At 38.4% G+C, this 26,497-nt stretch overlaps 1 protein-coding gene across 1 annotated transcript; it reads right to left on the bottom strand.

Annotated features, from left to right (window-relative positions):
• Positions 1–22,538, bottom strand: ndufa10 (NADH:ubiquinone oxidoreductase subunit A10). Its single transcript, XM_053626447.1, has 10 exons — positions 22,364–22,538; positions 20,536–20,704; positions 16,171–16,386; positions 15,983–16,069; positions 13,890–14,011; positions 10,016–10,095; positions 5,772–5,826; positions 5,443–5,528; positions 5,092–5,200; positions 1–230 (listed from the first exon to the last, which is right to left on the bottom strand). Exons 1-10 carry the CDS (start codon positions 22,436–22,438, stop codon positions 162–164), a joined length of 1,068 nt encoding a protein of 355 aa, XP_053482422.1. The 5' UTR covers positions 22,439–22,538; the 3' UTR covers positions 1–161.
• Positions 22,539–26,497: the final 3,959 nt, after the last annotated feature.

Genomic DNA, 26,497 nt, shown 5'->3' with positions numbered 1-26,497 from the left:
CTAATTTCAACATATACCATTTATTTAATAATAATTTACAGAACAGCTGCGGAACAGCAGAATACACCATCTGTTTTAACTTCTCTCTCCACTGTGATGTGGACAAACAAGAGTGGCAAGTCAGAGGATTCCTCTACATTGCTTTCCATTCAGACAACTTCTCACTTCAGCCAGATGCCTTTGTCTCCTGCGTCTTCGTTGTAACCCTCTGCGTACTGCTTCCCTGGAAGCTAAAGTGAGAAACAGTAATGTTAGAGACTAGTTTCCACAAGTCTTCCAGAAATCAAAATTGGTGTTTTAGAGGTTTTCGTAAAGTATTTCGTACAAGATTCATCCCATACTCGTACCATTAAAGTTCTCAAGAACACATTTGTCCCGCCTTGTAAAGAAACTGCATATCGTATCGCTCTACAGTTGAAAACTTTAGTTTGTTTAGATTGGGCGGGATATGCGGCACATCTTTAACATTATTGGCTGCTTTGGAAATCAATCAAGCCCTTTGACATGCTCCCTCCATGACTTCCTGTTTCAAAAGGAAATGAATCAACAAATGGAATCGAGACATGGCACTCAAACCACTTCATGGGCACTTTAAAAGCATATTATTTGCTGGAAGGCCAGGTGAATTCCTGCACTAATGTATAAATAAAGTCTAAGTAAATGTCTATACAAATGGAAACGAGTTTTAATGTATAATCAGGATGGACAAATCATAACCATTAGTGAAATCTGTAATGTTCAATGCATTGTTTGCCCAGAAACAAAACGCATTAGATTAAAACAGGTAGCTGAAATATCACAAGCTAGTTAGTTAGTACATAAAACTAAATTTCTGTTTAATGAGTGATTGTCAAAAGTCAGCAAAAATCAATGGACAGCGTGTAGCTTTGAGTTGCAAAAGATACTGTTCCAGTCTGGCTATTGTCTTTATTTTTCCCCCTCATCATACACTATATAGCCAAAAGTATGTGGACACCTAACCATTACATTCCTATGTGGTTCTTCCCGAAACTGTTGCCACAAAGGTGGAAGCACACAATTGTATAGGATGTCTTTGTACCCTGTAGCATTACAGTTTCCCTTCACTGGAACCAAGAGGCCCAAACCTGTTTCAGCATGACAATGTCCCTGTACACAAAGCGAGATCCATGAAAACATGGCTTGCCAAGGCTGGATTGGAAGAACTCAAGTGTCCTGCACAGAGTCCTGACCTCAACCCCACTCTACACCTTTGGGATGAACTGGAACTCTGACTGCACCCTAGACCTTCTCATTCAACATCAGTGCCTGACCTCACTAATGCTCTTGTAATTGAATGAACACAAATCCCCACAGCCACCTAGTGGAAAGCCTTCCCAGAAGAGTGGAGCTTATTATAACAGCAAAGGCAGGGCTAAATCTAGAATGGGATGTTCAACAATTACACATGAATGTGATGGTCAGGTGTCCACAAATGTTTGGCCATATAGTATATTTAATTGCAAGGTGATTGTGTGTAGCTTTACGCAAAGGTCACTGGTCAGCCGAGCATGATAAATAATCGTGCTGTGCGGTGCAACTTTTGTCTTGTAAAAGTCAACAGTGAGTCAGGGTTTTCTTTCTCTGCTTGTTGAATGAGAGAAGATGAAAACAGTGCTGAAAAGAAAAGTACTGAAAAGAAAAGTACTGAAAAGAAAACAGTGCTGATTGCTAGCCTCCTGAGAGTACTGTCCACTGGGCAACTAAGAATAAAAAGCAACCTTGTCTGGGCTAATGATAAATACACACTGCTCCAACAAAGAAAGCGCAATAACTGAATCAAAACCAAATCAAAATATGACACCCCCCCAAAAAAAAAGAAGAAGGGAAGCTGGAGTATTAAACTTTCAATGTGGACTCAGCAGTTTCATAACAAAAGCAGGTAAATTCCCCTTCCCATGGGCATAAGCACAAGTACACAAAGGCTCTCATCTCTTCCTGAATATTCAGTAAAGCCGAGACAAATGGCCTCTCAGGGATCGTTTTGCCAACACCGATCAAGCTAGTAAGAGGTAAAGGTTTTTAATGGGGAAAGTTCGCTGACAGCTTGATCCAGACAAAGAGCTGCGTAATCCGAGTTGGAGAAAAACTGCTTCTAAATTGCTGTTGTCCGGTGAGAGAGTTTATCAGTGAACTGCCGTTGCTTCCCAGCGCCTCTTCACCCGTCTTGTTTTTTAATGTTTTATTACGAGTCCCATTAGCAGTTAGATAAAAATGACAAGTAGACGGGTTAAGCAAAGAAACCCCCAGGACTAGAGGTGTGTAACATAAACTCACATGAACAATAACAAGTTTAGGTGTAGATCAATGAATGAAATGAATCCTTGATTATTATTCTGTGCTACTTTAACAACAATTCATGCCATTTTATGTGGTAAAATTAATCAGAATCAGACTCGAGCACCTTCCTGGAGCGTATGAACAATTAAGTCAAGGCATCCACTTGTATTACTTATGTGCATTGCGCCTCACGCATATTGCAATAAAATACAGCACGGAATTAAATGTCGGTCGGAAACATCCAATAGTGTAATTTACACCTCCTAGTCGAGACGCAGCTCATGAAAAAGCCATTCCCCAAGCACTCGGGCTTAAAGGTCAGGTGCGAATGTTTTTTCTGGCAGAGATGATGGTACGAAGTCACTTGCGGCATATCGAAGTGCCATTTAGGAATCCTTGGCCATCTTTTTGCAGTAAATATGAGCTAATGCCACCAGAGAGAAAAATAAAGACAAGTCATTTTGTTGTTTAGGAGCTGAAAGTGCATTCCACTTCCATATATAACGAAATAATTCGCACAGGATGCAGTTTATAATAATAATAATTCACATCCAGTAGCATGTTCTTCAGAAAAGCATGGATTCGGCTGGCTATGGATGTTTAGAGATGTTGTGTACATTGTGACGGAATGCTGCGTCATGAAGAAATAACTGCAGGAGTCTGTTGATATCAAACAGGACGTCTCTCTGGACGTTGCCTGTGTCAATTTCTGTTACCTCCATAGCATGATGCAAACGGGACTCTGACCAGGAAACTTTTCTTCCACTCCATAACATTAAGTCAGATTTTGATGCTCTCCTGGCACTTGACATTGTGTCAAATGGGCTACCAACAGCTGAAGTTTGATGCAATTTGCCTGACTGTGAACCATCTGTTTGTGCACACTGTTCCACCCTCTGAGCCACAACCTGTCTTCACCCACATGTGCCACTTCTCTCTTTCTAAGCCCAGTCAGATAACTGAATAATTAAAACCGCTGATTTATACCACACACGCTGCTGTCAGGCGCTGCATGACTTATTGAATGTAAAATTTACTTGAAGGAGAGGTATGTGCCTAATAAACTGGCAACTCGGCTTTACTTATCTGTAGATCAATATTGCTAGAAATTGAAATCAGGATGTTTGATTTAAGTTAGGGTCAGACGTGAATGAATGAATGAAAAACCTGACCAGGAGAAGAACGGAAGTAAGAACGGGGAAGGACAGGGAAGAACAAACCATGAATACTGATTTTTCAGTTTTTTCCCCCGCTCGTGATTTACCTTTTTTTTTTCTTCTTCCTTGAGCTATATGATTTAAATCATCCGCAAGCATTTCCACCAATTTAGGTTTTAAGGAGAGTACACAAGGGTGCAATTATATTATCAGCTGTGTGGTCGGTAACTGCTTGCTTGCAAAGCTGGATGTTGGATTTTTAAGTGAAATCGACAGTAATGAAAAATGAACACAAAAAAAAAATAATAAAAAAACAGCAGCAGTACATATTCAATATAATCCTTTTACAGATAAGCTGTCTTACGTCCACTTGGTCAAAACTTTCAATGTTGATCTGTTGATACATCTCCCTTTTTCCTCTTTCAACTAAAAACAGAAATTTTTGTCTGAAATATTTCAGTAACGTGCCTAAAAAATATGGTTAACCAATGTTAAATATTCCAAATTCCTATATCTCCTATTTCACTGGGGAGAAAAGGTTTTTTTTTTTGTTTTGTTTTGTTTTTTTTTTTTAAATGGTAACTCATGCTAGCATACTCCAGTGTTACAACAACATGAAAAAGGTTGGCAGGTCTGGTAATATAATGCAATCAACATTACTAGATATCGTAGCAATGAAATATCATTTAGAAAATAAATCATTATAGCGGATCAGACTATATGGGGCCAAGCCAAAGTACATGGGACTTCAACTGTACTTTGGTACAGCATGCATAGTGCATTAATTAATGCAGAGGGATCGTTGAATGAGTTTTTGTTAGTCACGAATGATGTTTTGGTGTTCATCAATTCAAAATAAAAGGCTAGGGCAGACGGCAAAATTGTGCTGAACATTTGGGTTAATTAAGCCTGAAATGAAGCAAGAAAGCAACATTTTTAAACGATTTTGTCAATGGATTTACTCAGTGTTGCATTTAAAATAATATTATGACAAATATAAGACGTAGCTTTAACACTGCAGGTATCTGTTTCTGGGAAAGCGCTAGAATACAGAGAGATTCGCTCGCAGACTTCAACTGTAACAAAATGTAGAAATGCAGCTTATTTCAATTCATCTTCCGGTACATTTCTACTGTATGAAGCTGAAAACTTTAAAACTTGCTGTATATTTTAGGAAGTACAATTTGAAATAAATCTTTAACATTAACAGATTTCCAGCATGTACTTTAAAAAAAATCTTCTGCGGATTCTTGGGCTTGCATGTTGAAAATAAGATACCACAGTAATCTGGCTCCTATGACGTGAGAAGGTCATTTAATATGCAACAAAAACAACCTGCAGTTTGATGCCTAATCATTTTACCTACCGTTGTAATACATTTTTGATGAAGTGCTCAAAAAAAAAAAAATTCCATTTGGCAAATCTTCACTCATTGTTTTCTTCCTCTGAATTAGCTTTCAAGGACTTTGAAGGACTGCTGCTTTTCTGCTCTAGTTGTTCCACGATCCCTGAACGCATTAACTAGAGCCGCTACAGTACAGTCCGGGAGTTAATCGAGGTGACCATCCATCCCATCCTGACACACACACACACACACACACACTCTTAACAGCGCAAGCTGCGGATATTCACGTACCGATCTGAATGAGTAGTAGCTTTTGTCAAACTCGTGAGCGCCGATGGTGACCTCGGGGATGTATCTGGGGATGCAGGTCATGTTTGCCACCTGCTGTTTATCTTCCACACTACAGAAATAAACAGATGTAGGAGGAAATTTATGGATGCTAGACAAATCTGCTTGTTATTACAGTCTTAAAATGCATACAATAAAAAGCCATCGTTAAGGTCAGTCAAAAAGGGCACGATATATGAACAAAAATTTCTATGCTGTGGCAAAAGGTCTAAGGGCAAGAACTTGAAGTTCAAGAATGCTTTATCTTCCCTACGCTTGATCTAGAGTTTTACAGTGTTAAAACTTCACACTCACAGAATTCTCATGTGATGGAACGTGACATCATCCTGCTCCAACCACGGGCCCTTATCAAACTTCAGATACTCAATATCCTCTGCAATCTGAGAGATATATACACACACACACACACACACACACACACACACACCAGTATAAATTATACATACATAATTATGTCTTACATACACAATTGTGTATTTGGGTCGGGGGGACAAAAAACAAAACAAAAAACAAAACAAAACAAAAAAAAAAGACTTTTGTCATAGTTTTACTAAAAGAGGATGATCTCTGATTAAAAATCTGAAGAAAACCTTTGTCTTGATTTTTTTTTTTTTTGCCATTACCTTCTCGATATCCTGTACTTGTGTGGTATCGTAAGCGAGCACTTCGGCCTCTTCACTGAAATATGAGCAGAGATTTGTGTGTTACAATTAAGCTAGGAAAAGTTTCAAGGTGTCACTGGTTACAATTAGACAAAGACAATTAGAGGCAATTACTTCCGAGACTGCGTATCGCCTTAATACACATGAGAGTGATTGGGAAATCCCATCAGATGCTAGTGTGAAAATTCTAAACATAAAATCTACATCCAGAATTTTCCAAAGTTGCTTAAGTCTATTCCTAAAAAAAGCACTATACAACTCAAATCAAACTGAAATTAACTCTGCCAACGACGACAACATGCTAAACTTTTTCCAAACTAAAAACACAACCTAAAACTTTTCAGCTGATAACAAACCGAATGTGAGAGACCATAAACTAAACTAAAGATAAAAATGTCAAAACTTCATGCAATGGGTTTTCCCAGGCTGCCACACATTAAAAGGAAATTTTTGTGTAACCTTTAGAGTCTAAAACAATCATAATATGGACGCAATAAATAAATAAATACAAGACCCGGGGCTTCATTTATCCAGCGTGCATACTTTGTGCGTAAAGCATACAATATATTTCCACACACTAATTACAGTGCATACACAAGAACCCCTAGTAGTAGAAAAGTGTAATAGCAGGTAAAAATGATAATGCAGAGTTAGTTTTTTATTTATATATATATAAAATTATATATATATATATATATATATATAGAGAGAGAGAGAGAGAGAGAGAGAGAGAGAGAGAGAGAGAGAGAGAGCGCGCAACACGGGAAATATCACTTGCTTTCGTTTATTAACATTATTTGATGGTTTACTTTGTGAATTTAAATTACCTTTGAAAATATACACCTCATTTCAAATCTGAGGACTGCAACACACTCCAAAAAAGTTGGGACAGTTGCCTGTTTAGCACTGTGTAACATCACCTTCTCTTTTAATAATACTTATTAAGCATTTGGCCGCTGCATGAAGACACCAGTTGGTTTAGTTTAGCAAGCGGAATTGGTCCTCATTCCTCCATTGTGCACTTCTTCAGCTGCACAACTGTACAGGGCCTTTGTTGCCTTATTTTGCTCTTCATAATACACCACACATTCTCAAACGGAGACGGGTCAGGAATACAGGCAGGCCACGCTAGCACCCACACACTCTACTTACACCACCATGCGCTTGTAATCCGGGCAGAATGTGGTTTGGCGTTGTCCTGCTCTGGATGGCAGCATATGTTGCTCCAAAATGTGTACATATATTTCTGCTTTAATGATGCCCTCACAGATGTGCAAGTTACCCATGCCATGGGCACTGACACACCCCCATACCATGATAGATGCTGGATTCTGGACCTCAGACTGATAACAGCTTGGATGGTCCTTTTCCTATTTGGCTCGGAGAACACGACGGCTGTTTTGTCCAAAAACTATTTGAAACGTTGACTTGTTGGACCACAAAACATGATTCCACTGTGCTACTGTCCATCTCAGATGAGACCGAGCCAAGAGAAGTCGGCAGCGCTTCTAGACAGTGTTGATGTATGGCTTCTGCTTTGCATAGTAAAACCTTAACTTGCGGTTAAGGTGGATGCAGCGGCAAATGGTGTTGATTGACAAAAGTTTATCAAAGTATTCCTTCAACCTTTTAATTATATTGTGCTCTGTAGAAGGAGAAATGCCCAAAATACTACTGCTTTGTCTTTGGGGAATGTTGTTCTCAAAGTGTTGGATAATTCGCTGATGCATCTGTTGGCTGATTGGCGAGCCTCGACCCATCCTTGCTCTTGAAGGACTAGGCCTTTTTGGAGGCTCTTTATATACTATGATTAGACGATTACCTCACCTGTTTCACATTACCTTCTTATTTCAACTTGTCACATCGCAATTAGTCCTAAACTGCACCTGCCCCAACTTTTTTGGAACTTGTTGCATGCATGAATTTCAAAATAAATGTTTATCTTCAAAAAACTATGCAGTTGATTAGGTAAAACATCGACTACCTTGTCTTTATACGTTTTTTGTGTAAGTACAAGTCAAAGTTCATTTAAAAATCACTCCTTTGTTTTTATTAGCATTTTCCATACTGTCCCAACTTTCAGAATTGGGGGTTGTATTTATTAGACTAACTACTTGTATCTTTACTAATTATTGGTGAAGTTAAAGCAGGCTACTGTGTGTTTTAAAGGTAAGCTGTTTAGCATACAGTGCCCTATACCAATATTGGCACCCTTGGTAAATATGAGCAAAGAAAGCTGTGAAAAATGGTCTTTGTTGTTTAACCTTTTGATCTTTTCAAAATAAATTCAATTCACAAAAATACTCTCATGGATAAACAATTGCAAACACGGGTTTATCCAAAAGAAAACAACAACAAAAAAATTGTCAAATATAGATGTTTAACACTTATTGGCCCCCTTATGAATTCATATGAGAAAATATATTTTATATATATATATATATATATATATATATATATATATATATATATATATATATATATATATATACACACACACACATATATATATATATATATATATATATATATATATAAAGAACACCTGGGTGACTCGGAACAGGAAGTTGTTCAACCATGACTTCCTGTTTCACAGGGGTATACATATGAGGTAATACATAGGGAAAATTTCCTTAGTCATTCATAACAATGGGTAAGACCAAGGAATATAGCTGTGATGTGCAGCAAAAGGTTGCTGAGCTTCCCAAAATGGGAAGTGCCTATAGGAAAATAGCACAAGCATTGAAAATGCCCATTTCCACCATCAGGGCAACCATTAAGAAGTTCCAGTCAACTAGAAATGTAATTAGTCAACCTGGAAGAACATGTTTGTCTATATTGTCTCAATGCACTGGATGATTCGAGTGGCCAAAAAAAAGTCACAGCTGTAGAATTGCAGAAGTTAGTTAGTCTTGGGGTCAGAAAGTCTCCAAAACTACAATCTGAAGTCACCTACATCACCACAAGTTGCTTAGAAGGGTTTGAAGAAAAAAGTCTCTACTCTCATCCAAAAACAAACTCAACCATCTTCAGTTTGCCAGACACTACTGGAACTTCAAATGGGATCAGGTTCTATGGTCAAATGAAACCAAAATAGAGCTTTTTGGCAATAAACACCAGAGGTGGTTTTGGTGCACACAGAGAGGTAGCCATATGGAAAAGTACCTCATGCCCACGGTTAAATATGGTGGTGGCTCTTTAGTGTTTTGGGGCTGTTTTTCTGCCAGAGGACCTGGACATTTTGTTAGGACACATGACCTCATGGACTATCAAATATCAACAGATATTAAATGAAAACTTGACTGCCTCTGCCAGAAAGCTTAAAATGGGCCGTGGTTGGATCTTCCAGCAGGACAATGATCCTAAACATACATCAAAATCAACACAAAAATGGTTTACTGACCACAAAATCAAGGTCCTGCCATGGCCATCCCAGTCCCCTGACTTGAAACCCATAGAAAACCTGTGTGGTGAACTGAAGAGGAGAGTCCACCAGCGTGAACCTTGAAATTTGAAGGATCTGGAGAGATTCTGTATGAAGGAATGGTCTCAGATCCCTTGCCATGTATTCTCCAACAAAGACTCTGTGCTACTTTCCTTTGCCAAGCTAACAGCTCCAAGTATTGTCTAAAAGGGTGCCAATAATTGTTGCACACCTACATTTAACAAAGGTTTTTTTGGGATAAACCTGTGTTGTAATTGCTTGATATCTATGAGAGCAGAGTATTTTTGTGAACAAAAGATCAATCAACAAAGACAATTTTTCACAGCCTTCTTTGCTCATATTTACCAAGGGTGCCAATATTAGTGGAGAGCACTGGTGATTTGAAGGAGTTTCTTTATGCAAATGAGTGTGGCAGTGAACGAGCACATCAATTTAGAATGTGTGGGATTTATCAATGCCCACTGCGTGAAGCTGTGCATATGCACATGTGATAAATACTGCGTATGTGCGGGTCTTATGCACAAATTTGATACTTGTTTTCCGCACGCTTTCATAAATGCGACTCCTGATTCAGTGAACCATCCATATTTTTTACAGTAATGAATGTGTATATGCATTAAAATTCTAAAGTAGATATTATATAACCGTTATATAACAATTCATCATATAAATAGCTGCACCATATCTACTGCTTTGTCAAGGTTGCAACCGAGGTTGCTTGATATAGATCTATGCAGATTTAAGAGTGGATGCATGTTACCTGATCTTGGGCAGGAAGGTCTTTTTATATGCAGTCTCGATGCTCTTAAGGTATGACAGGGATATGTTTTGGAGATAGGGCTGGAGAAGAGATGCACAAGATCAGTGTTAAATCCATCTGAAACAGTCTAGAACGCAAACTGTGCTGTCAACACATGATTTTTCAAAATTCAGCAGATTGACATCAGCGGGTGGGAAATCCTTTGGGTTAAAGTGTTTTGCTATCAGCTGAGTGCATCTGAAGGGAGGAGGGAAAGCACACTCGCTGACCATATAAGTGAAACTATTAGCTTCAGAAATAATCTGCCAAAAAACAAATAAACCACAGAATAATTGAAGTGTACATGATTATCGGCACATGCCTGGCCTTCAATCACAAATGATCCAACAAGGAAAACATGCCGTTATGATGGAAGGTCATGGAATTCGCAGCATGTCACGCAGCATGTCACGCAGAAGGTCACGCAGCATGTCATGTTACAGAGAAACCAGAATGCGTAAAGCCGTCCGTCCTGAAATGTTTACTGACTGTTACAAAGCGCTGAACTGGAGAATCTTTGCATAAATGATAAACATCTCCTTACTCAAAACTTTACATCAATTACTTTTCCTTTTTAAACACGTACGTTATCTGAACGAATTCAAATAAACCTGTGACTTGAATTACTCTCAGGGCTGCTGTTAAATAAAATCGACTGATGCCTTCTCACTAATCAGATATGAGCATTCAAAAACGTAATAGGGAGGGGGAAATTTTTTTTTTTAAAAATCAATCATAATTACAGGTTTCACCCGACAGTCTCACAGTTGCTGTGCAGGATGTGAGGAGTCCTCTGTTATTGACTGCAGTCTAGCATCTAGATCAGACTCAGGGGTTTCGTTTTCACAAACCAATCCAAAAAGTTCCATTTTGCATTCATCCTGCTGAAATGTGCCAAAACGAAAAAATGAGCTCTGAGAAAAGCAGTAGCTCTACCCTCAATCTGCACCATGTTACATATACATGAAGTATTTTAAATCATGAACTTACAGCAGGCAATGGCGTGCAACTCCAAAAAAAAAAAAAAAAAAGGCAGTTTTAAAGAGAACATACGCTATATATGACCAAAAGCATCCGGACACCTGACCATCACACCCATATGCGTTCTTTCCCCAAACACCCACAAAGTTGGAAGCACATAATTGTATAGAATGTCTTCGTATGCTGTAACATTACAATTTCCCTTCACTGCAACTACAAACCTGTTCCAGCATGACAATGCCCTTGTGTACAAAGCGAGCTCCACGATGAAATAGGTTGCCAAGAACTCAAGGGTCCTGACCTCAGGACCACTGAACATCTTTGGGATGAACTGGAATGCCAAGAGCAACAGCTCAATATTAATACCTGAGGTTTTGGAATGGGATGTTCAATACTCAGGTTTCCACATAATTTTGGTCATAGAGTGTATCTATAGGCACTGCATTTGCACACTGGATTAGAATGTGACCAGAAAGTGAATGTTTTTATATGTTTTTTTTGTTGTTTGTTTTGGTTTTTTTAAACATGTGTTCTGGTTATTTGTGATATTTCACTGTACCACGTAAACCTAACTCAACACTGTCTTTCAGGAAGCACCAACAGCTACGACGGTGAACAAAGTGACAAGCTGTTTGCAGTTATGTTATCTATTGCTGCCTTCAGGTCCTGTTGGAAATAGTGTAAATATGAGGTGAGCGCACATGAACGCCACCACAGTGTCGTAAATACAACTCGAGATATTCGCAACGTTCCAATAAGTCATGCCGGTCGCCAACATGAATGTGAATGCGTCTTTACAGCAGACGGTAAGATTTAATTTGAAGGAAGTGTTAATTTTGCACGTGAACTGTTCAATTCATTTTCTTTCAGTATGAATAAACTAGATCATACAAAAAAAGGAATAAAACACAAAAGAAGTTCTCCTACACCATACATTTTATCCCAAACAAAACCACCTGAACACACCACGTCGTAATGTAGGCCTGTTAGGATAACTACTTTTGTTCCCAGAATTTGTTGCGATAAATGATAGTCATTTTAAGACCATTTTATGCCACTAATATTATTAGAATTTTCCACGTAAATACTTCCAAAATTCGAATTATATTTGAATTCTAAAGACATTATTTCGGTTACCGGATTTTTAAATGAACAGTCCACAAGAGGGCGCAACGAATAAATACAAACCAAACAGCACCATGTCATTGTTTATTGCAAAGAACAAACCTGGCTGTTAAAGTGCATTTATTTTGAAACTAAAGTGCATACAATAACAAAATCAAAAGAATTTAACCTAGGCTCTCAGGTCAGTTGCAGTGTTATTTTTCCACACTGTTTTTTACTCATAGTTTTTGTCTTCTGATGAAAATATCCTTTAAATTTAGTCAGTATTTCATGTCATCTTTATTCATTTTAAACAATGACTAAAGTGGAATTAAATACAACTCAAAAGCCTTTTAGATGACAAGAAAATGCAAAAATTAAACCAAATATTTCACATAGTTTATCTATTATTTGCTGAAATAATTACAATTAGACACTACTGTAATGCAGTAGTGTGAATTCTTTATGCTTTAGTTCTTCATTATCCGTATTTTAATGCGTCGTTACAGAAAGAGCGTATTCACAACGTGACTTGTCACAACGTACACAAAGTTCACTTGTGTATTCGCATTATTTTGTGCAGAATTGTAATATTGTGTTTATGTTGTGAAATGTCTGATAAAAGTATGTCGATAAAATAATTATTGACTATGACTAGCGCAATCATGAACTTCCGAGGAGGATTTGAAGGCAGGGTTTGCTCCGTTTCTCTTTCATAGTTATTTCAACGAGGGGCATTCAGAAATAACTTTCAAGACAGAAACTGTCTGTATGACCACTACTTGAATGTCCTCATATCCGTTTTTAATCCCTGTAATGAAGCAACAGCCAAACGACTACGAGTTCATGGGATTTGTGAAAGCAAAATTTTAAGCTTGATGCTTTTAACACAGCAAACTTCTGAATGATTAGAAAACGTTGCAAAGTTTGAGGTTGCTACCTTCCACTCACAAGTGTCTCACACGCTGCATTCCAGGAAGGCCAAAGCACTGTGGGGTTCAATGCTGCGTTCGAAGCGAATTTGTAATTCCCTGCCTACAACCACCGAAAGCCCCAGAACATGAAATTCTTGTCTCGTCAACTGTTAGTCTTGGTCTGCACTTATGCAGCGCTTTTTAACCTTATCGGTTCTACAAAGTGCTTTACACTGTTTCTCATTCACGCATTCACACACATACTTTTAAATGAGTTTATAGTAGTATTGGCTTTAGATTGGTTAACAGTACTTTGTTAAATCTATAACACTGACAATACTAACCACTGTTTCGAGAAGGCAATCATCAACATTAGAGTTATCACTAACGTAAGCCGGCTAGTTGTTTTCTGTGTAACACTTTTAACAATAGACATAGCAGATTTAAAGCTCTACTAGCACTGTAGTAGAACCAATACCAATATACACTCAGGCCTGTAACTGTAAAAGCGTGATTAAAGTAGCTTATTGGCTTTACGTGACCTCACGGAGCAAACAAATGATATGCTTTCATGAAGGAGTATGTTTTTTCCTCCTACTTCGCACGCTAAGCACCTTGAGATGGAAAATTATAACAATTTAATAACAACTTGCAAATTACCACTTACAAGGCACCATGAGCATGCAGGATTAGCGTTATCCTTACTGAACCCACACCGGAATCCAGTCATTAAAGGCTTGATGAGTCGTTAAAGCTGAACTCTAAATGCGGTTTGGAAACTAGTGACATTTTTGTTCAGCTCTTTTTGGGGAGTAAGTGGTGTTCATCATACACACCTTTCCAGTTGCCTTGAGCTTCTTCTGCACCTCCTCAGCAGGAGAGTCCACATAGATGATGAGGTGAGGGGCCCAAAACTCACAGATGCTGATGTCCTTAATCTCATTGTAATGATCCACACCTGCAGGCCAGAGAAAGAAACGCTTCACACACTTAAAGTTCCACTTTCAGAAACAGATAAATAGCTAGACAATGGCACGAGAAAAACAGATACTACTAGAAAACGTCTACTTTCTTTCCCCACATTTCCCAATACAAATACTACTTTAGGCTTTAAAAACAGTCCAGTTTACAGCCAAACACTGAGTGAGTGCTTGTTTGTGAAGTAGTGTAGTGGACACGCCACATAATCCAAGCCTAATAGTAAAGTAAATGGAAAAAAATGCTGTTAACTTATAAGATGTAGAAATTTTTATATGGTGAAACTATTTATGGAGATATTTATTTAACATTTATGGAAGGAGTCTCCAGTGTCAGTGTTTTGTATAACAGTACGTTTTCCACCATGGGAGAGTCTTCAGGACAGAGGAGTTTATATTTTTTACAGTTCCGACGTAACATGAAAAGCGGCATCTGTGTGTGTGTGAGATAGAGAGATTAACTTCAAGAGACATTGACTCACTGTTTATAGCTGCTATAACATAAGTAATAGTAAGAACTAACTTGTTTCGTGGACGTCCCACAATGTTAACGGTAAATGATTATTTAGTTTTCTGGGAAACATGTAAATATCGTATGTACCTTCTGAAGGGCAGTAGTAAGATATTTGAACATAACAGTTTACACCGATCATCCTGTTCAAAAGTTTACACACCCCTCTCTCTTAATGTACCGTGTTGCCTTCTTGAGCATCAGGGAATGTTTGCACCTTTTCTAATAGTTGTGGTCGAGTCCCTCAGTTGTCCTCAGTGTGAAAAGATGGGTGTCAACATCATACAGCCACTGTTCCGTCCGTACAGGATTTCACAGTTTTTTTTTTTGATTGTTGAGGCCAAAAATGCTTGCTTTTGCTGTGGCTTTTTTCAAAATTTGCGATGCGACGTGTGGAGTTTTTTGTGTGAAAACCTACTTGAATTGGCAAAATTGCAGTGCACAAAATTGTTTCTCAGTGATGATTGTAGGAAATTGAGACCTTTTAGCTGTACTCATGTTCAATGCATGTGAATCAAGGAGGGCTTTGGATGAATGTTGTGATGTCACCTGACGCATCTTGGTCGAAATCTGTGGTAATTTTGTAAATGTTACAAGCGAGTATGATTGCAAAAATTGCAATTCTGTGAATATGATGTTGAGAACGCACATTCTTTGCTTTTCCAGCATCTTCCGCATATTCACAGAATTGCAATTTTGACCTGGAGGATTTTTCTGAAGAACAGTGAGCAGTTTAACTGCTCAGGACAAACAAGGGACTCACGAACAACTATCACAAAACAAACACCGTTGTTGATCATCCAGGTAACGAGACACAGTATTATAAATCAAGTGAATGTAAACGTTTGAACTGGTTCATTTGTGTAAATTCAGTTATTGTTTTGTCTTGTGGATTATATGAAAAGATCTGTTATGTGAAATAGCTTATTCAGGGCAGGACTAAGAAAAAACTAAATGCTATTTTTATTAAGCCTCTTTTTTTTATTATTATTAACATTTTGCAGATTCTGCAAGGCTTATGTAAACTTATGACCTCAACTGTATAAACAATTAAAAGTATTATGAAGCATCATTCACTGTTTTAATTGTTGTCAAATTGCTGAGTTTTAAGAGGAATAAAACACTTCTGGGCATGCTTTTTTTAGGAAAATAATCCACTTTCGGGTGATAACAGTAACTCTGCTCTACATTTATACCGATGTGATTCATTCTTGTTTATTAGTTCTTTTGACCAACACACCTTTCCACCTCATACTAACAGAACTCATTTTATATTTCTTTCACACACACACACACACACACACACACACACACACACACACTTTTCCCCAGACACATTCACACCTGCAGCTCTGCACTAGACAGCTTTTCCCCCACATTTCACATTTTGACCCAAACAGGGTCACCTAAAAAGCCTAAATAAATCTTCACCAGGACTTACACTGCTTCCTGATGTAGCCTTGATTGAACATGGCCTCCAAAAACACCACGTCACTGAAAGGAGACCGTTCAAGGATGACTCCCTGGCCTGAAGGAACAGCACAGAACATTTTAAATCTACGTATTCTGAAAAATAACGAGTCAGTTTTTCTGTCAGAGGAAAGCCTTAAAGAAACGGTTGTTTTGAACCTGTGGTGAGAAGATGCTCGACAGCGTCTGAGTACTGCAGCAGCCTCATCAGGTACATCCAGGACTGCAGACGGTAAGAGTTTCCGTCACTGGCTTTGGGATCCAGGTAGAACTTCTCTAGGCTGCAGTTGCCGTTGTAAGCTGAATCCAGAGGGACTTTCTCTTTAGTCATTTTGTCCACGTAGTGCACGTCAGGCTCAGGCATGTAGAGCATCCCTAGATACAGACGAGATAAGCAGGATAAAGTCTACAGGCTGTAGAAAACACGATAACAGAGCAACTGAAGGCGATTTGTGAACGATGAGGTTAGTGATACCGATTGTTTTGTTGCTGTCCCCCCCAAGATAAATGTATTTAGGAGGTTAAAAGTGATAAGTCAGCCAGACCGTGTTAAGTGTTAATATCTGTGAAGCGCAGATTGGGCAGCTCATTTTCTAAATCAACATGAGGTATTTATCAAGCTGTGCTGTTGCCTGTGTAAGTCCATTTTCTCTGAGAACTGGAAAGGCAGGTCAGTCTGTTCCAACCTGTTCTGGAGGACTGGTGGTCAGTGATGTGTGTGGCGAGGTGTAAACGTTTTGGAACTACTGAATTATATAATATTATTATATTAATATACTTATAAGATCAAAAGGTTAAACAATAAAGAATTTTTCGCAGCCTTCTTTGCTCATATTTACCAAGGGTGCCAATATTATGGAGGGCACTGTATGGTAAACAACTTCCCTTTAAAATGCACAGAAGCCTGCTCAAACTTGAACTTCACTGATATCAAGTAAAGATACAAGTAGTTCATCTAATAAATAAATATGGATAAGTTTTTATGCTCTGAATGCAAAAATACACAAATGGCCTAAATGAATAAATAACTTTGTGCAGATTATTTACTCTTCCAGGTGCAGTTTCAAGCTGACTTGTACAGTGAGGGAAAAAAGTATTTGATCCCCTGCTGATTTTGTACGTTTGCCCACTGACAAAGAAATGATCAGTCTATAATTTTAATGGTAGATTTATTTGAACAGTGAGAGACAGAATAACAACAAGAAAATCCAGAAAAACGCATGTCAAAAATGTTATAAATTGATTTACATTTTAATGAGGGAAATAAGTATTTGACCCCCTCTCAATCAGAAAGATTTCTGGCTCCCAGGTGTCTTTTATACAGGTAACGAGCTGAGATTAGGAGCACACTCTTAAAGGGAGTGCTCCTAATCTCAGCTTGTTACCTGTATAAAAGACACCTGTCCACAGAAGCAATCAATCAATCAGATTCCAAACTCTCCAGCATGGCCAAGACCAAAGAGCTCTCCAAGGATGTCAGGGACAAGATTGTAGACCTACACAAGTCTGGAATGGGCTACAAGACCATTGCCAAGCAGCTTGGTGAGAAGGTGACAACAGTTGGTGCGATTATTCGCAAATGGAAGAAACACAAAAGAACAGTCAATCTCCCTCGGCCTGGGGCTCCATGCAAGATCTCACCTCGTGGAGTTGCAATGATCATGAGAACAGTGAGGAATCAGCCCAGAACTACACGGGAGGATCTTGTCAATGATCTCAAGGCAGCTGGGACCATAGTCACCAAGAAAACAATTGGTAACACACTACGCCGTGAAGGACTGAAATCCTGCAGCGCCCGCAAGGTCCCCCTGCTCAAGAAAGCACATATACATGCCCGTCTGAAGTTTGCCAACGAACATCTGAATGATTCAGAGGACAACTGGGTGAAAGTGTTGTGGTCAGATGAGACCAAAATGGAGCTCTTTGGCATCAACTCAACTCGCCGTGTTTGGAGGAGGAGGAATGCTGCCTATGACCCCAAGAACACCATCCCCACCGTCAAACATGGAGGTGGAAACATTATGCTTTGGGGGTGTTTTTCTGCTAAGGGGACAGGACAACTTCACCGCATCAAAGGGACGATGGACGGGGCCATGTACCGTCAAATCTTGGGTGAGAACCTCCTTCCCTCAGCCATGGCATTGAAAATGGGTTGTGGATGGGTATTCCAGCATGACAATGACCCAAAACACACGGCCAAGGCAACAAAGGAGTGGCTCAAGAAGAAGCACATTAAGGTCCTGGAGTGGCCTAGCCAGTCTCCAGACTTTAATCCCATAGAAAATCTGTGGAGGGAGCTGAAGGTTCGAGTTGCCAAACGTCAGCCTCGAAACCTTAATGGCTTGGAGAAGATCTGCAAAGAGGAGTGGGACAAAATCCCTCCTGAGATGTGTGCAAACCTGGTGGCCAACTACAAGAAACGTCTGACCTCTGTGATTACCAACAAGGGTTTTGCCACCAAGTACTAAGTCATGTTTTGCAGAGGGGTCAAATACATATTTCCCTCATTAAAATGCAAATCAATTTATAACATTTTTGACATGCGTTTTGCTGGATTTTTTTTTTTGTTGTTGTTGTTGTTATTCTGTCTCTCACTGTTCAAAAAAATCTACCATTAAAATTATAGAATGATCATTTCTTTGTCAGTGGGCAAACATACAAAATCAGCAGGGGATCAAATACTTTTTTCCCTCACTGTATGTTAAGGTTTCTGTTGCACTACAAGTTTGAATACAAAAGGCAGGACTTCACACTGATGAACCGGTGATTTCTGTGGTGATAAAAACACACACACATTATCATAAACTTCATCTAATAATCTTAATGTTGTGGTTGTTATTATTAATGGTTCATGCAAGGTTCGAGATACTACAGCAACAAAAACAACACCATATTACAGCTGTCTTTAGTACTGATCAGAAAGGCAGTGTTTTTGGTTTATGAACAGGATGTCATGTCAACTTCAAATGCTTTTTTTGGTACACGTTGTTTCCTGTTTTCAGGTTACACTTGAAAGTATAACCTACTACTACACTGCTGGTTTCATAAAATAATTTAGAAGCTTGGAAGGTTAAGCTCATTGTAGCTTTGGAGGCTAGTTTTGTTGACCTTTTTAGAACCCTTTAGCGACTTTAATTAAAAAAAAAAGCGCCTAGTGACAAATCTAGCTACTTTTTTCACCATTACTGTGTAACACCTGACTGCTGCTGCGCCCCAATTGGTATACTATCAGTCCTAAATAGTATCAGAGATTAGAATTAGTGTTGAAATGAGGATCTCAAAGATACCCGGATGGTCTATTGCTTCCGGTAGATTTTCGAAGTGCGGATTCATGGACACTTTTCAGCGAATATTGCCCACAGCTCCTTGCGCAACGGAGGAGGAGTTTTGTGACTGTTTGCGTCGCCAAATTCAAGGGCGTATTCTAGAGCGGTGTAAATGAACTGTGGAAAAATAAATCAAGGGAATGGTAAATTAAACTAGATAGTATACATGATATAAGTAATAATGAATGAAGAAAAGCAGAAATGCAACGAGGAGTTCGTTTACAGTGAGCATAACCGGGCAACAACTTCCTCTTCTGTTACATGATGTGTTACTATGTCCCAGTACTCGCATACTCTTTTGATACACACTCAAAAGTGTCGTTTTTCTTCACCCAAAAAAAAAGAAGAGAAAAAAAAAAAAAAAAAAAAAGAGAGCACCTACATACTTTTAGTACATAGTATAAGTAGGTGAACTGGGATTCAGCCTGTGTTGTGCTTGCAACCATTCAATGATCACCACTCCTCCCCCTGACCAACCATTACTCACCACTCTTCCCCCAACCAACCACTACTCACCACTCTTCCCACTGACCAACCACTACTCACCACTGACCAACCACTACTCACCACTGTTCCCACTGACCAACCACTACTCACCACTGTTCCCACTGACCAACCACTACTCACCACTGTTCCCACTGACCAACCACTAATCACCACTATTCCCACTGACCAACCACTAATCACCACTGTTTGTCCCACCCTCACAATTCTTCGTTTTAAATTCTCATCTTGCAGATATTTACTAATAAAGCTTCATGACCATTAGCTTCATGACCATTCACCTTTCATGACTACTCACAGTCACTGCTTATTTTTGTACTGCACTTTGTCTTTCATTTCATAAAAGTATAGTATTTCATAAATGCATAAAAGTTTAACCATGGTGAAAGATGACTTTTTCGATAAGACAGTTTTTAAGAAACAAATTAGAGTACTTTCTATTCTGATAAAACTCTATTCTAAGTGAACTTTCCCCAATTTGCAATTTTTTATGCTAATAATCATGATGAATAATTTGGATGCAAACTGGTCTATGATGTCATCTAGCAGCTTTCTTATTGCGCTTTAACTAATATCCTCTGACAACACAAAGTTGGCAACACTGGTTATGCTGCTGTTGGGTTACAACTCGAATTTGGAGGATAAGCACTCGACCACAGAGGAAACAACACGGCTGTCCTGTAGCTCCACCTACCCAGCCGGTCGGCCAGTTTCTGTGCAAGCGCCCCTTTTCCGGACGAGATGTTGCCATCTATACAGAAAATCTTGCTGTTCTCCTTCAGCCTGGGCGTGGTCCTCTCGCCCAGAACGTACGCCCACCATCCGTATCGCAGACTTCGCACTGGACACGTGTGGAACCTGGCCTTTAATCATAAGAACAATAAAATTAAATAATCTTCCAATGGGTTAAATAAAAGATTATTTTCCCCCACCAGTGAAACACTCTCATTCCTTGACCTGTGATTCTGCTCACACTCACCTACAACTTTACAGTTTCACATCAGAAATGACACTAATTTCAGCTAAACTGTTGTTTTTTTTAAATCCGAAAACATACAATCATCAATAGCCTCATTCAGCATGTCTGTGTTCAGGTGTGTAAATTTAGTGTAGATTTAGTGTCTAGCCATGGGCTGGTTGATACGATGATTAGAATATTGCTATAATAATACACTTTCACAGTTACATTTATATAGTGCTTTTCTAGACACTCAAAGCACTTTACATAACATTGGAGGGAAATCTCAACCACCACTAGTGTGTAACATCCACCTGGATGATGTGGAGGCAGCCATAGTGTGCCAAAACGCCCACCACACACCAGCTACTGGTGGAGAGGAGAGTGATGCAGCCAATTCAGAGTTGGGAATTGATAGAGGGCCGATGGGAGAATTTCGGCATGACACCGGGGTACTCTTTTATGATAAGTGTCCTGGGATTGTTAATGTCCACAGAGAATCAGGACCACGGTTTAACATCTCTTCCAAAAGACAGTGCTGTTTTGACAGTATAGCGTCCCTGTCACTATACTGGGGCATTAGGCCCCACAGGGTGAGAGCCCCCTGCTGACCTCCCTAGTACCACTTCCAGCAGCAACCTTAGTTTTACCCAGGTCTCCCATCCAGGTACTGACCAGGCTTAACGCTAATTAGCTTCAGTGGGAACCCAGGCAAGAACTGCAGGAAGATATTGCTCTGGCAATATTGATATAATAAATTATCACCGTATTAATATAACTAAGTATTATTAACTGTAACTAAGTATTATCACAGTACACCTAGCTAACATGGATACTTTTTTTTATTAATTGCATTCTAAAAATAATTTTAATTTAAAATAAATTTAATTAGAAACAGTTGGTGTGGTGTTAGAACTTTTTTAGACCTATAAAATGTTAATTTTTTTTTAAAGATTTGTTACTCCTTTTTAGTGTTAAATATTTATTTCTATAAACAAAAAAAAGTTATTGTATTAAATATAAAAATAAAGATTTTTTGCAGACCTTAGTGTTTTGGCAAATAAAGAACAAACAAATCCTCACGTTTGCTTTTATTTATTTATTTACTTACAGCTTCACTGTTTCAAAGAGGTCACCATTTAATTTTACATTAAACTTGTAACGTTTGATGACACTGGCTTTCTTTTAAGGTGCCACTTTTCGTTTGTTTTAATGGGGTATTGTGTTTTGTTTGCAAATTGTGAACCAAACATTTAACTTTTGTTGTCACTGGCTTATTTATTGTGTTCCTGTTTTTCTGCTCCATCTCGCTGAAATCTCGCGATGTCTCATCCAGCGCTCGTAGCTACACACAAGCAAACACTTCTACAAACACGCGTGTAGAACTCGGATTCAAATGAAGTTTATCATTTTATTGTCTTTATACTGGTGTTATTGCTGCAGCGCAGTGAAGACCCTGACTGTTAAAGGTGTGTTGTTGTTATAAAGGCTGCTGTGTGTGTCCTTGGCTTGTGGAATTGTCGGGGCCTCGTCTTCAAAATAACTGTTTATTTTTAAATCTTACCGTTTGTGAGAGTGAGACGGTTTTAAACGCCGCTGCGCTCGAGGGTACAAACAACCGGAAAATCCGTGAAGCCATCGCACAAGTTTATACAGACACGATCAAAAATAAAAATCCGGGTGTCCCTCCGACACCGAAAGCGACCGTCTGACCGAGGCAGCTTTATCGTCGCGCAAATTTTACGTCATCAGTTCTGGCTTTCATAATAAAAGTTCCTCTCTTTGATTTTTCTTTCTTTCTTCCTTATTGTTTTGGACCGACTTGATCAGATTTGCAATAAATAATATTGTTTCTTTTTTTATTTCTACCTCGCATATGTTGTAATAATGTTCTAATTAAAATGACAAAGAAATATGGCTCTCCAGCTAATTTGAATATTTTTAGATAATTAAATTCAGTAAATGTATATTATATATATATATATATATATATATATATATATATATATATATATATATATATATATATATATATATATATATAATTCATGGTTTATAAACAGGTGATATTCCTAATACTGTTATATATTGTCAGAAAAGCTGCAAGGAGATGAAATACAGGTTAAAAGTCTTTTTGTGTCTGGCCCTCTGGAATAGCATGTAATGGTTGCATTTGTTGTTAATAGTGTTAGTCTTGATATTACCTTGTATTTTTATATTTGTTTAAAATGCTTATTTTCCCAAAAAAATATTTCTCCATATTTCTATATAAAATATTTTTTTTATTATTTTAAATTGGAAATAAACAGAAGGTTTTGTGATTTTGAAATATTTAAAAACAAAGAAAGTAAATGTTCAATGTTTAATATTCAAGTTACAGCACTATTTCCAGGTCCTTATTTAAATGTAAGCCAATGTGTGATATTGGTCATGTTAACTGCTGTACAAAAGGTCAGATTTTCCTCATATCTAAGCTCTTCTATTGAAGCGTCTGATCAGACAACATTCTGATGTATTTGATATCAAATGGATCACAAGGTTTTGCAGAAACTTCTGGAGTCCATGCCGGCTCGAGTGCACACTGTCATTAAAGCAAAAATGGGACATACCAAATACTAAGAAACTCTAAAATTCATGTAAATATTTTAGAGATTCTACTTTTTCCTTAAGTTTTTGTCAATAATATAACTTGTAATGAAAATTGTCTTTACATATTGAATCAGAAAAGAATGCAAATTAGGGGCATTTTCATATATATATATAAATTATTCAACCCCCTGAATAGAATCCCTCACAACAGCACAAATATGCAAAAACAGGTGTTGTCTCAAGCACACCTGATGCAACTAATCAAGGGCTTCATTAGTTGTACCAGGTGTGCTTGAGCTGGAGCACATGAAATACCTGAACTGGCTATGGTTAGGTAGAAAATACATGAAATATCTGGACGGGGCAGAAAAAGGAAGCTATCCACGGCTGCAACCAGATTTCTGAGACGGCAGGTAGTGAATAACCCTCGAGTAACTGCAAAAGACCTGCAGCAAGACTTGGTGGCAACAGGCACTGAGGTTTCAGTGAGCACAGTAAGGCAGATACTAAATGCAGAAGGTTTCAATGGCAGAACTCCAAGATGTACACCACTACTGACCTAAAAGCACAAGAAAAGTCAGCACAAAATCATATAATAAAGCCACAGAAGTTTTGGTATTCTGTTCTGTGGAGCGATGAAACAAAACTTTTCAGCACGATGGATCAGCGGTATGTCTGGAGTAAGAAGAATAAAGAAAGAACACTCTGTCCACAATCAAACATGGTGGTGGCTTGGTGATGCTCTGGGGCTGCTTTGCATCCTCCGGCACTGGAAACCTGCAGCATGGGGAAGGCAAGATGGATTCATTGAAGTATCAGGAAATCCTAGGAGAAAACATCATGTTGTCTGTGAGGAAGCTGAAGCTTGGGTGTCATTGGACCTTCCAACAGGACAATGATCCCAAGCATACCTCAAATTCCACCAAATTACAGAAGTCCTGGAAGATTCTACAGGGCCATCACAGTCGCCTGACTTGAACCCCATAGAAAATCTCTGGTGGGATTTGCAGGCGGTTACAGCATGCAAACCCAAGAATATTACTGAACTGGAGGCCACCGCTCATGAGGAATGGACTAAGATTCCTCAGGAAGGATGCCAGAAGCTCTGCATCTTGTTTGCAGCAGGTCATAACAGTAAAAGGGTGCTCTACTAAGTACTAAAGATGCTTGCCATGAAGGGGTTGAATAATTTTGAAACTGGAGAAATAATTATAAGTTGCATTTTCAGTTGAATTTTGGGAAACCACTTGAAGCATTTGTTGTGTTGAACTATTTCAATTGCTTTTGTTTGATTTGTTCACTGTAAACAGCTGAAAGTCTATAAATTTTGACAATAACCCTGATTTGCAATGGGGGTTGAATAATTTTCACTGCAACTGTACAAGCAACTTCAGTGTATATTTTAATCAGGTTATTTTGACCTACCTTACTGCTATTTTGTTACATGTATTCATGAGTGTTTTACTAAATCATACTAAATAAAAACAAGTGAGACTTGTTTCTAATTTATACTTTAAAAAAAACTAAATTAAATGAATATGTTATTAAACTATTAAACACTCAGTGAATATTCAAATAAAATAAACTTTGAAGCTTGTGATGTATTAACTAACACACACAAAAGTAAATATAATTCAAATGTATTCGGTATTTTGAATGACAAGCCAAACTGGATTTCTGTTAAGAAATACAAAAGAAACTGAATGAGAACTTTAGCCTGTTTCTATACACAGTTTGTGTTTGTTTACTCTGTCTGTGAGTACAAAGGAACCACCTCTGAACAGCTAGTATTTTGGTAGTGGATTATTCTTAGCACAGCTATTACATCGACATGGTAGTGGGGGGGGGGGGGGGGGGTCTGGATGTGCTGAAAAACTGTATTCCTATACAGAACCACTAAACTCAGTAACTAAAAATGCAGTTTTATGTTTGTGTAGAACTGGTACTTTGTTTAACACTTAGAGCAATAACTGAGAGCAAGTACCTGTATCATAAAGGTTTCAAAAAAAGGACATTTGTATGACACTTATTATATTTTATGACTCTATAGTACTTTGAATTAATTACAGTTGAGGCCAAAAGTTTACATACACCAATGCTAAAGATATTCAAGCTCCACACATTTCATGTTACCTTGTATTTATTTTGGTATTTCTTTAGAGCATCTACTTTTTATTTTTAAAACAATTGATTAGAAACAGATTTATTTCAGCTTTAATTCACTATATCGGAATTCCAGTGAGTTGAAAGTATGCATACAACAAGTTGACTGTCTCTTTAAACAGTCTGAAAGATTCCAGAAATTGATGTAATGACTTTTAGAAGCTTCTGATTGGCCAATTGTAAAAATTAGAACTGAACTGCGAGTGCACATGTGGCTGTGTTTAGAACCAGTTGTTTTGGGAAAATCCAAACAACTCAGCCACGACCTCAGAGAAAGAAAACTATCGTGGACCTCCACAAGTCTGGTTCTGTCTTAGGAGCAATTTACAATCATCTGAAGGTACAAGCATCTGTCAAATTTTTGTGTGGTTATAAAAATCTTGGGACCACACAGACATGGCATCATTAAGGAAAGAGGCACAAATTAACTCCCAAATATGAGTCAACGCTGGTCCAAAAAGTTTAACTGAACCCCAAGACAACAAAAAAGGAACTTGTGAAGGAGCTGGAGCGATCAGGTGCTAAAGTATGTACATCCACCATTAAGAGAGTTAATCACCATGGTCTAAAAGCCTTTCATACAAAGAAGGAGCACAAGAAAATAGGAAGGATTATCTAGAAATACTGAAGCAATGCCTCAAGACATCAGCCAGAATGTTAAAGCATGGTTGCATCTGGGTCTTCCAGGAGTACAAAGACCCTAAGGAAACCTCCAAAGGTGGAACAAAATGGCTCAAGCAGTGGTCACCAATCCTTTTCATTGAGATCTACTTTCGTGCATCTCCAACCAAAATCTAACACAACTGTTTTAGTTGATCAAGAACTTCTTAAGGCAATGATTGGAAGGTCAGGTGGGCACGATTATGGTTAGAGCTGAAGTCTTCAGGAAGGTAGATCTCCAAGAACAGGGTTGGTGACCACTGGCTTAAAGACAGGAAAGTATTGG

This window comes from Ictalurus furcatus, chromosome 6, assembly GCF_023375685.1.
Source record: "Ictalurus furcatus strain D&B chromosome 6, Billie_1.0, whole genome shotgun sequence".
Taxonomy (NCBI): domain Eukaryota; kingdom Metazoa; phylum Chordata; class Actinopteri; order Siluriformes; family Ictaluridae; genus Ictalurus; species Ictalurus furcatus.
This window is presented reverse-complemented; position numbering and strand designations above follow the sequence as displayed.